Here is a 10,872-nt window from a genome sequence, read left to right on the forward strand (position 1 = left end):
GTGACAAACAATTTTCAGTTTATCAAATTGTAGTGTATAGCAGGATCTATGTTATCTTCAGTAACCCATGTCTGCTTTCTTGGTCTTCCTATATGAAGCAATATCTCAGAATAACAATTACTACTGAGCTAACCCACCCTGTACAATGAGCAATAGCTAATCACCAAACCTCATAACTGCAAAAATAGCCTCACCCCACCTCTGTTCAGACTTACTAGCCAAGCACTATCGTGCCATCTCATGTGAAGCTATCAGTATGTTTAGAGTTGAGATGCATCTGAAAATAAACACAACATTTTTGTGCTGATGTGCCTGATTTGATTTAATTAATCCTGACTGGCATGCTGGGAGTTTGTGGAGAATCGACATGTACCAGCCTGGGTGTCTCCCGGCCCCACTGGTGCTGAGCAAGCAAACCAAGTTTGACCTGGCCAGACCCCTACCCCCTGCCCGCTCCTGCACCCTCCCCTCCCAGGCCGGACACCTATCCCCGAGCCTGCTCTCCTCCTCCCTACCCCTGGCCAGACACCTACTCCCAGCCACTCCTACAGCCTCCCCTGTGGCCAGACAATTACCCCCTGCAGCAGGCAGGGGTCTTGCTGGGTGAGGATGAAGGAGCGGTCAGGGAGTAGATGTCTAGCCGGAGGGGGGGGTGGAGGGGTGCTGCTCTGTCCCCCCCCACCCCCCCAATCCGGGGTGTTCTCTCGCAGTAGCACAGTGCACAGACTGCCCCCAATCACCACAAGGCAGCGTGTTACACCAGCCTGCTTTAATCAGTTCTACATGCTGCGAGGCACCAGCAGCAGCTTTGCCACAGGCTGCGTCGTCCTGCTGCTCTGGGCGCTGCGGCTGCTCCAAGGCCGGGCCCTGCCGAGCCAGCGCTGTCCCGGGCTCTCGTCACAGCTGGAGCTCACTGGGCAGGCGTTCCCCCCTCAGGCCAGCCAGGAGGTTGTGCGCGGCCTGCACGGCCATGGCGCTCCGGGTGGCAAAGGTGGCGCTTCCAATGTGAGGCAGAATCACTGGCCGGGGAGAGAAGACGGATGTCAGAGCGTGCCTCGAGCCCACGCACAGGGCTCCCCCTCTGCCTGGCTGGGAGCACCCCACACAGGAACCAGTGCTTTCCCCTGCCCTGCCTGGGACTGTTAGCCCCTCGCCTCAACCCCGTGCCGGGCCCGGAGCACGCCGCGCTCCCCCACCCTGAACCCCCTCGACACGAGCCCCCTGCGCTCGCCTCTGCAAGGCCGGGCAGGGAGAGAGGGGAGCACGGGGTGGGGGGGCAGGGGCAGAGATGGCGGCTCACCGCAGTTCTTCAGGGACAGCAGCGGGTGGTCTGTAGGCAGCGGCTCCGGGCTTGTGACATCCAGACCAGCCGCGGCAATCTGGCCACTCACCAACGCCTGGTGCAGGTCTTCCTGGTTCACCACGGCTCCCCTAGGACGCAGTGAAGGGCTGGAGGAACTGGGTGCTGCGCCGCGCAAGCCAGACACGCGGGGACACAGACACTGCCCCCGCGCCACCTGACCCACTCGCGTGCTCTCCGGAGCAGCTCACCCTGCAGGGCCCCAGGCTGGACAGGCCACGCCAGAGGCCACGCCACATACGGGGGCGCTCTGCCACGCGCCATCGCAGCACTCCCTGCGCCCAGCTACCAGCCGGCGCAGCTCGGCCCGCTGCAGCCCAACCCCCAGAGACTGAGTTGTGGTAAGCGTGGGTCTGACCTGGCCTATCCCCGGGGGCCCGTCAGTGATGGGGCCACCCCATTCCCAGCCCAGAGAACGGCCCCTGGAGGCGCCCGCCACACAGCGAAAGCCCTCCTAACCGTGGGAACAGCCCCAGCCGCTGCCTAAGGGAGGGCCCAAGATGGCGCCCATGGGGCTTTGCAAGCGCCAATGATCCCAGCAGTATCTCGCGTACCCGTTTCCCCTCACCAGCCAGTCCGGCTACAGCGGGCGGGGCAGGACTCTCACCGGCTCGTGTTGATAAACACGGACGTCTTCTTCATGCGGCCGAAGAAGTCCTTGTTGCACATTCCTTCAGTGCCCGGAGTTAAGGAACAAGTGACCACAACGAAGTCCGACTCCTCCGCTAGCTTGGCCAGTGGGACTGAGGGAAAAACCCAAAGCCCAAACACACATCATGCCTTTCCTTGGCCGGCCTAGTTTGTGTTCACTAGTTGGGGAACTATCCCATGGCTATTAAACAGCCGTTAGTCAGTGCCTAGTGCTTCTGGGAGACCTTGCTAGCCCCCCACCCCACGACCGGGACAGACCACAGGGACTAAACCAAAAACCAACCTAGGGACAAGGTGCCATACTTTAAAGGACTTGAAACAAATAAATACTAGACAAGGTTTCATCAGCCAACAGAAGAAACGTACACGTGCCTAGCAAGTCAGTCTTCCACTCCAGAGCCGGGTGCATTGCACATGCGTGGGGGGCGGTACATGTTAGATGGCAAAATAGTACCCTCCTAATCAAAGCGCTGGGAATTCTGCCAGGCCTGGAAGGCAGGACTCTTTCCGCTTTCCTCCAAAGAAGGGAGGAGCGGAATCTGGAGAATTCACCGGAATTTGCAAAGAAAAAAAACTGACCCAACAGAAACCGATTTTTGTGGAGCCATTTACGTTGTCGAGTGACAGCTGGACAAGAGCGCAGGACTTGGAGGACAAAGTGCACGCAGGGGCGTGATCGTGCGCAAGGCACCGTGCAGAGAGGGGCCTTTAGTACAGGCAGGGAAACAGTCACGTGAGCTCAGAGGTGAATATGTCTGCCGAGAGATTCATTTGGGAGTTGACAGTTATTTCTAAGAGATCTGGGATGAAATCTTGCCCCCCCCCCCCCCAGTCAACGGAGCCCAGACTACACCCAGGGCAGTGTCTCCCCTTGCAATCAGTAATCTACGAAACGTGTTTGTGCTCGACGTTCCAGCACCGGCCCTGCTCCCCAGCCAGCACTGCTAGCTTGGCCGTGAGGAATCCTAGTTTCCCTGGACAAAAGCTTCCCTGCCCAACTCTTTGTTCCGTTTGTTATTCGACAGGCCAGAGGAAAGTTTTGCTTCCAGAGGGGCCTTTCCAGTGTCACGTAGGTCTCTTACCAAACTGGGCTTGAAACTCCACGGCGCGCTCTGGTTTGGGGCGGGTTCCCGTATACAGAAATGTCTTGACCCCAAACGGCTTTAGACGGCGTGCCACTGCCTGCCCTAGAAAGGAGAGGCCAGGTCTCTGTACACGGAGCTTGCGGGGCTACACCACGAACCCTGCAGCCCGACAGCCCAAAGCAAGGTCCTTGCTCCTGCGTCTCGCAAGCAGGCACAGCCACGGTGCACTCAGCTGCCACGAGACCTGCCCCGGCAGAAGAGATCGCTCCCAGGCCCCCAGCTAGAACTCTCCCTGAGGTTTGGGAGGCAACGTGCCCTCGTCCGCTCTGTCGGAACGCAACGCATTTTTGACTGGCAAGGCAGCCGCAGCAAGGGGAATGCTGGGACGTTACATCTGAAGCAAAGTTCAGGCGAGAAAATCCGAGGGAGGAAGAAAAAGCCACTGGACTTTGTTTGGGGTATTTGTTTAACTGAGATGCAGCAAGAGAAAGTCCAGTTTGCTTTAGGAGCCTGATAAGGTGGAAACGGGTGAATGTTTGACAGCTGAGGGTCTAAGCCGGATGGCAGCTGCCCCCGGATTGGTAGAAGGGAGAGATGGATTCCTGCTTAGTCAGCTGCTGGCACCTGGGGGGAGCGACCCGTGAGCCACGGGTCTGAATGTCCTCAGAACTCTCTGTCCTTTACAGCTCTCTCGATGTAGTTTGCAGCCGTGGTGAGTATGCCCAGCCTGCTCCCATGGGGCACGGACACGCAGAAGCGCCAGCGTAACCACCCACAAAGGCACTCGCGAACGCCCCACCTCACGGGCAAGAGCAGAAACGTCTGCTCAGCAAAAGCACGAGTGACCACAGGCACTGCAATTTACAGCCAGGAGTCCTCAGATTCTGCGACTAATGAGCTGGAGAATTTGAGTCATGGGTCGTTCCCTACTGGAAAAGGGGCTTGGATGCTCGCACACAAAAAACAGAGGCAAGGAGAGGAAAGTTTCTGGCTGTGATAAAACCGAGGCTACATCTCCACTTGCCAGAGGACTGATGCTCTGGCGATTGATCCTCTGGGGTTTGATTTAGTGGGTCTAGCTAAGACAGGCTAAATCAAATGCTGAGGGCACCCTGTTTGCACGGGCACACCTCACTGTCACAGGAAGCAAGGGAAGTGGAAGTTATCAAAGCTACAGACAGTACACAGTGAGACACAAACATCTCCTTAAGTGCTGACGTACATGATCTCAATCAAACATTCTGTCCTATGGGGCAGTTGTACAACCATGCCATGAGCACAGGGTCTGAGTGACGACAGCCGGCCTGTACCAGTTCTGCTTTCCTGTGCTCAGGGGGAGAAGTGCTAGCTGTGAACGGTCTCCTCTTGGATTAAATCTCTCTCTCACATACCCACGTTGGCAGGTCAGTCAGCAGGGCTCCATCACGGGGGTAAATACTAGCACAGATGTGCACAATGCTGCCGCTTACCTATTCTCCCCAGCCCCACGATGCCGACGGTGCTACCGGACAGCCCGTACCCACACAGCCACAGAGGTTTCCACGTGGTCCAGCCACCACTGCACAAGGAAGTGAAACACGAACGGGTCAGCCAGATTCCACCTCCCAGGCTGGCGGCAGGCTGGCCAGGGCCCCAACGAATCCCGAGCGGAACAACGCCGTGGAAACCCACGGGCCACAAGCAGCCGGCTGGAAACGCCTTAGCGCCTGAGACGCAGAAACGACCAGGCAGGAGCGGCGCGAACGTGCCACGACAGGCTCCGGAACATTCCGGCTCTGAGTCGCCGTTAGCACTAATTAAAGCAGCCTCAAGACGGATCTGACGTGTCCCCCACTCCCCACAGCCCCCGGGCACGCGGAACAGACTCCGTGCAGTGAACCCTGGGCATGCCCCCAACGTGCGTCCAGCCGCTCTCTTGTGGCCAGCACAATGCACGGGGCGGTTTCACCTACTGTAAGGCCCCTCTATATGGCCAGACCATGGCTAGCTCAAGGGCTGCCCAAGCACAGTTATGCCTTAGATCGAGGGCTTATCCTGCCCCTTAACTGTTTTAACTGCATTTAGCTCACTGGGCTCAGGAGGCTGATCTCAGCTAGCCCAGTGCGAATCCACAGGCACTGCAGCCGTTTAACCCCCTCTCGTTACTGTGGCGTGCTCGGGTTCAGGACAGATCGATCGCACAGGGCCTGGAGAGACTCCGGAGCGACGCGGACCTGGCACAGCTCGGAATCCAGCCCTCCCTTGGAAATACTCACTTCTTCACTTCCTCCACCGCCTCTGGCAGCCGGCGACACGCGGCTAAGAGCAGAGCCACCGACAGCTCGGCCGTGGCGTCCGTCAGGATGTCTGGGATGTAGCCCACACGGATTCCGCTGCAATACACACACGGCATTTCGGCCCGCAGGTGTTAACACACAACACGCACGTTGGTTTATATTTGGCTGAAACCCCCGTTTAATTCTGCTGGGCATTTTCTCTGCCCCAGTTCTCACCCCACCAGCTTAGCCAAGCACCCCGCACACAATAATCAATCATCCCGCCTCACAACACTGCCAGGAGCTCGGGCAGGGCTCTTACTCCCATTGCACAGGCGGGGACACGAGCACAGGTCACGGTTTAAAAGTTACGTAGCTGCACAAAGACGCAGCCAGGTGCTAAACGGGATCCTTGAAAAATCTGGCCCTTACGCGCCGATCCTCAAGGTATTTAGGCTCCACTGAAATAAGTGGGAGTTAGGAACATTTATTCCTTTGAGGATCTGACCCTACGTGGCTTTCCCAGAGCTGACATTTCCCAAGCCCCAAAGGCTCCCCCCCAGACGATCCCCTCCTCCCCCAGACGACCCATCCGTTGTTCCAACTAGTGTGTCTGCTTCTTTCGCCCACGCCAGTGGAGAAAGCAGGGGAAGGACGTGCATGCCACAGTCAAGGGTCAGCACGCAAAGGAGCAAATAAATACCGCTTTTTGATTTCATCGAGAGCCAGATGGTCAACCCCCACAGACAGCGTGCTGATTATTTTAAGGTTGGGCCCTGCAAAACAGGAAGACAGCCCTCACAACCTGCAGCTCAAGAGCAGAGAAACACGACAATGGGACAACGCAAGGGTCACAGTGTCTTACAGCGACTGGCTCGTTACTGTCTGAACCTTCGCACTCTACCTCAGTGACCAGAAACACCCGACAGGCTGGGACTGAAGCGAATTAGCAAAAACACCACACCCCTTTCTCTGGTAGCTGACTAGGGACGCTTGACGGGGCTTTGCACCTAGTCAAGTTCATTGCTTTTCCCCCTCACAGCTGGTCAGTCTTCTCCTTCGCTGAGCATCACAGCGGTCTGCCACGGTGACCACTATGCCCATATGGTCTGACTTCCTGTTTCCAGGCCAGGGAACAGCAGCGAGGCATTTCTGCCCCAAGCGCGTAACTTCTGGAGAACTAGGACAGATTTATTCTTTAACAAAACCCCTTGGGGAACTCTGCCCTACGCAGAGAGGTTTCTTCTAGCAGGGAAAACACAAGCACGCCAAGGGGCCCGGCCGCGAATGCTGGCTGCTGGTGTTCATGGCACGCGGCGGTTCTGGCCAGCGGGAAGCCAGACACGCTGCGTCATGTCTTACAACTGCGGGGGAGCCAGACGCGGAGGGTTCACATCAACGGCACCAAAGGGAGGCTCAGCCAAAGTGCTTCGCAGGGGCCGGAGGGCAGGAGCTGGGACTGAGCTCTGGCAGCCCAGACACAAAGGACGAGCCAGGGCCACTCACGAGAGGGCTGCCGCCCATCCCCACCTGCTGCGTCGAGGACCTCTTTGTCGATCCGGTCCGACAGGAGACAGAGCAGCCCGTGCTTCCCAGCCACGCCCGCCAGCAGTTCTGCGCGGGGGACCGGCTCGTCCGAATCCCACTGCTGGATGCTGCAGCTACAGGGACAAGGAAAGCCACCATCGCTTCACGGCCCCCTTCAAGCCAGCGCTCCGACTGCCATTGGGATGGGCTTGCCACGGGAAATCAACTGGGACTGGGAAGCGCCGCTGGTCTTAGGCAGGGGGACGAGGGTCCCCCCTTCTCCTCCCTTGGGGATTTCCTTTCCGCAGCCCAGGAGGGTGGCGCCTCATTGCTCAAACCCAGCCGTGGCCCCAGCCACACACAAGCCACCCGTGACCTGGCACGAGGAAGGCCCCGCACCTTCTGCCAACAACGGCAGCCGCGGCAGGAGAAAGAACAGTGGCGGGCTCTCCCCGGCTCGGAGCAACGAACATTCCTCCTCCGGCAGGGAGCGGACAGGCACGACCACGCGAACGCCACAGTCTGCACCCTTGGAGCAGCAGGTGAGCTCCGCCAGCTTGCTCCAAGCACCCAAAGCCAGGCCCCCGCCCTCTCTGAGGAGCCTGGCTGCTGGTTTACTTGCTCTGTTCACTCTCCCAGGCTGCTCTTTGCTGCTCTCGGGCTGCCCCAGCCTGCTCCACGAGCACATCCCTGCAAATGTGGGGGGGCTGCAACTGCACATTGCGGAGGGCACGCCAGGCCTTCTGCACACGCAGCCCCTGCACTGCGGGGGTGGGGGCACTGCATGTCCATAATGCCAGCCCTGGCCCTGGCCCTGGCCCTTTGCCTTGCACAGACACAGCTGGGCGGGGGGGGGGGGCGCCCAGCAGCCGCCTCCTGCTCCACCGAAGCGAATGGCAAAACTCCCAGCGATCCCCTGGTGCAAAGCAGCCCGCACAGACCGGGCCCTGAGCGGTGCCAGCTGGGAGCCGGGGCCAGGCCCGGGGCCACACACGGGTCAGTTCCGGGCACTGGACCTTGTGCCCGAGGACGGGAGGCCCGGCCCAGGCCGGCGAACGCTTCAAGAGTCTCTTCAAGGGGGGGGGGGGGGCTGGGAAGCCTCCAGGGGAGTCCGGCGCCTAACGCCCCGCGACGGGCTAAGGGATTTAGGAGCCAGCGGCGCGTGGCTGCTTTAAAGGGCCGGTGCAGCAGCTGGGCTCCGCCTGGCAGATCCCTCGCCCCAGCGGGCCGCGGGCCCGGGAAGGGGACCCTGCGCCCCGGGCCCCGAGCGAGCGAGCGCGGAGGCCGGACGCCAGCCCCGCTCCCCAGCCTGCCCCTGCCCGCGCCCGCGGCTGCAGCCTCCGCGGGGCCGGGCCAGGACCGCGCGGCGCTGCGGGTCCCCCCCCGGGAGCGCGGCTCCCCGCCCCGCTTACGCGCCGGCCTGGGCCAGGGCCGCCAGCCCCTCGCGGGGCAGCCGCCGGCTGACGAACACCTCCATCCGCCCGCCCGCTCCGGAGAACAAGGGCCGAGCAGCCCGGGGGTGGCACCCACGGGACCCGCCCCCAGCTCCCGGGGTGCACCTTGCCCGGGCGGGCCGGCTGGAGCCGGGTCCCAGCCCCACGCTGGGCTACCCCCGAGCCGGGCCCTGGCCCCCCATCGCCCCGTGTGCGCCAGGCCCAGCTCCCCTCCCTGCCCCTCCAGCGCGGGAGGAACCGACCTCAGCCTGGAGCAGCCCCCGGGACGGGGCGGGTCGAACCGGCCTCTGCGGACCTAGCTCAGGGCTGAGCTCGCTCCTGGCACATCAGTCCGACCCCTGCTTCCATGGGGGGCACGCTGGGCCCCGAACCGCCGCCCTAAGGAACCCGTCTAACCACCGAGCGCACCAGCCGGCGGGGGGGGGACCGCAGGGGCTGATCGGGGCACTCAGCTGGCCGGTCACACCCCCGCCACGCGGCCCTGCTCCCCAGAAAGCCCCCCAGGAGCAGGGGCTGATCGGGTCACTCAGCTGGCCGGTCACACCCCCGCCACGCGGCCCTGCTCCCCAGAAAGCCCCCCAGGAGCAGGGGCTGATCGGGTCACTCAGCTGGCCGGTCACACCCCCGCCACGCGGCCCTGCTCCCCAGAAAGCCCCCCAGGAGCAGGGGCTGATCGGGTCACTCAGCTGACCGGTCACACCCCCGCCACGCGGCCCTGCTCCCCAGAAAGCCCCCCAGGAGCAGGGGCTGATCGGGTCACTCAGCTGGCCGGTCACACCCCCGCCACGCGGCCCTGCTCCCCAGAAAGCCCCCCAGGAGCAGGGGCTGATCGGGTCACTCAGCTGGCCGGTCACACCCCCGCCACGCAGCCCTGCTCCCCAGAAAGCCCCCCAGGAGCAGGGGCTGCCCTTGATGGAAGCGGGGCTCTGCCACCATCAGCGAGGAGGTTGCATCTGCCCGGGGGTCGGCAGGAGCTGGACTCGCCCAGCCTGCTTTCAGCCGGAGCCCTGCGAGGCCACCCCAGCGTGCCTGGAGGAGAGGGGGCTGCTGAGCTTGCCAGGCCTGGCCCGACGTAGAGCCCCTCCGCACACAGGGCCCTGGCGGAGCCTTTGCTTCGGCAGCATCCGGCCCAGCTCCCAACGTCGATCATCCCCCACGCGCTGGCTGAGCTCCCCTCCCAGCGGCTGCCTCGCCCCGGCCGTCTGCTCCCGGCTTGTGACACTAGCGCAGACGTGACAAGCACCCCCCGACCCCAAGGAGCATCCTCCTCCTGCCGAGCAGCCCCCTCTGCCCAGGGCACAGCCTTCCGGCCGGGGGCAGCAACGTGCCCGGTGCTCATAGCAGGGTGAGGGGCCGCGGGGCGCGGAGACGTGGCAAGCAGAGAGGGAGGCCTCCAGAAGTGCCCGCGGGTGGCGCGACTCCTCCGGAAGCAGCCCCGCATGAGAGACGTCGCTGAGCCTTAGCCAGCCTTATCCCACCCGAGCTAGGGCCCCAGCAACCCTGCTGGCACTTTGCTCCGGACCCTCTCCTGCACGGGCCTGTCCTCCCTCGCTGTAGCCTCAACAGCTCCTGCCAGAGCCCTGCCCCCCCCACCATGACCCGGCCTCATCAGGCCTCAGACGGGCTGTGCTGGGCCCGCGTGCACGTAATGAGGGTTAAATCCACTGGCGGGGCATCTGATACAGTTCTGGCTACCGCAAATGAACCCCAGGCCGCCGCCAGCGCCTTTGGCCAGCCCTGCGCTGTTTGGCTGGGGGACATTGCGCGTGTGCAGGACACCAGGCACACAGGGGTAACAGCTCCAGCCAGCGCCAGAGCAGCCCGGGTCGCAGGTCAGAGCAATGGCGGGGAGAGCTTCTGGGCCGAGTGCCAACTGAAAGTCTTCTAACTGGCGCGTGGGAGCAGGCGCCTGTCTGATTTCCGCTGCGTCCAGGGAAACAGGCCTTGTGCGTTACCAGCACTGCAGCGAAGACACAGCAGATCCTCCTCCTCATGGACACCACCCTGAAAACTAGCTGCCCACTGGGTCAGAGCGTAGTAACAGCACCCGTGCGCCCATGTAACGCCTGGCTGTGCACAGCACCCAGCCCAGCGAGGCCCCGCCCTCACCTGGTCGAAACATTGTGGGCCCAAGGGAGCTAGGTCCACGCAGCGTGGGGCAGGGGAGGCTGCTGCTTTCACGCCGCGCTTCTCCCACTTCTTCCCTTTGCGGCCCCCAAACCTATTTCCAGCAGAGGTCACCTGGAGACGGCCGGGTCACAGCCAGACTCCACCAGCTTTCCTCCCAACGTGGGGAGCCGCTTTCGAACCACGGATGTTGCGCCAAGCAGAACAGCCCCGCCAGCTCTAGTGTCCCGACGGCCGTGCACGGACACTGAATGTACCAGTGGTGCGCGGGCTGGCCGGACAGGTGACTCGTACGTAGGTGTCAGCCAGCACCAAAACACAGGCTAGTCAAACCCAGCCTGCCTCTGCCCGGAAAGAGCCGCCCGCGAGCAGCACAGCACGTTCTGTGCGGATTTCTCTGCCGCCCAAGCGAG

At 62.1% G+C, this 10,872-nt stretch overlaps 1 protein-coding gene across 2 annotated transcripts; it reads right to left on the bottom strand.

Moving 5' to 3' along the window:
* Window positions 1–754: 754 nt before the first annotated feature.
* Window positions 755–8,451, bottom strand: GRHPR (glyoxylate and hydroxypyruvate reductase). Of its 2 annotated transcripts, XM_075931247.1 has the most exons (9): window positions 8,291–8,451; window positions 6,882–7,012; window positions 6,055–6,127; window positions 5,352–5,468; window positions 4,566–4,654; window positions 3,094–3,198; window positions 1,968–2,103; window positions 1,301–1,431; window positions 755–1,019 (listed from the first exon to the last, which is right to left on the bottom strand). In XM_075931247.1, the coding sequence occupies exons 1-9, from the start codon at window positions 8,353–8,355 to the stop codon at window positions 898–900; spliced, it is 969 nt and encodes a 322-aa protein (XP_075787362.1). In that variant the 5' UTR covers window positions 8,356–8,451; the 3' UTR covers window positions 755–897. The 2 variants fall into 2 exon arrangements, with proteins under 2 accessions (XP_075787362.1, XP_075787363.1); XM_075931248.1 differs by lacking the exon at window positions 3,094–3,198.
* Window positions 8,452–10,872: the final 2,421 nt, after the last annotated feature.

The sequence above is a fragment of the Pelodiscus sinensis genome, chromosome 6 (assembly GCF_049634645.1).
Source record: "Pelodiscus sinensis isolate JC-2024 chromosome 6, ASM4963464v1, whole genome shotgun sequence".
In the NCBI taxonomy this organism is placed as follows: domain Eukaryota; kingdom Metazoa; phylum Chordata; order Testudines; family Trionychidae; genus Pelodiscus; species Pelodiscus sinensis.

Excerpts from the sequence above, each read along its gene's own strand:
- GRHPR (XM_075931247.1), bottom strand. The coding sequence starts at position 8,355 with ATGGAGGTGTTCGTCAGCCGGCGGCTGCCCCGCGAGGGGCTGGCGGCC. Across the intron at positions 5,469-6,054 it reads CTCGATGAAATCAAAAAGCG|CGGAATCCGTGTGGGCTACA; the intron begins GTATTTATTTGC and ends TGTGTATTGCAG. Across the intron at positions 3,199-4,565 it reads CGTGGGGCTGGGGAGAATAG|GGCAGGCAGTGGCACGCCGT; the intron begins GTAAGCGGCAGC and ends TCTCCTTTCTAG.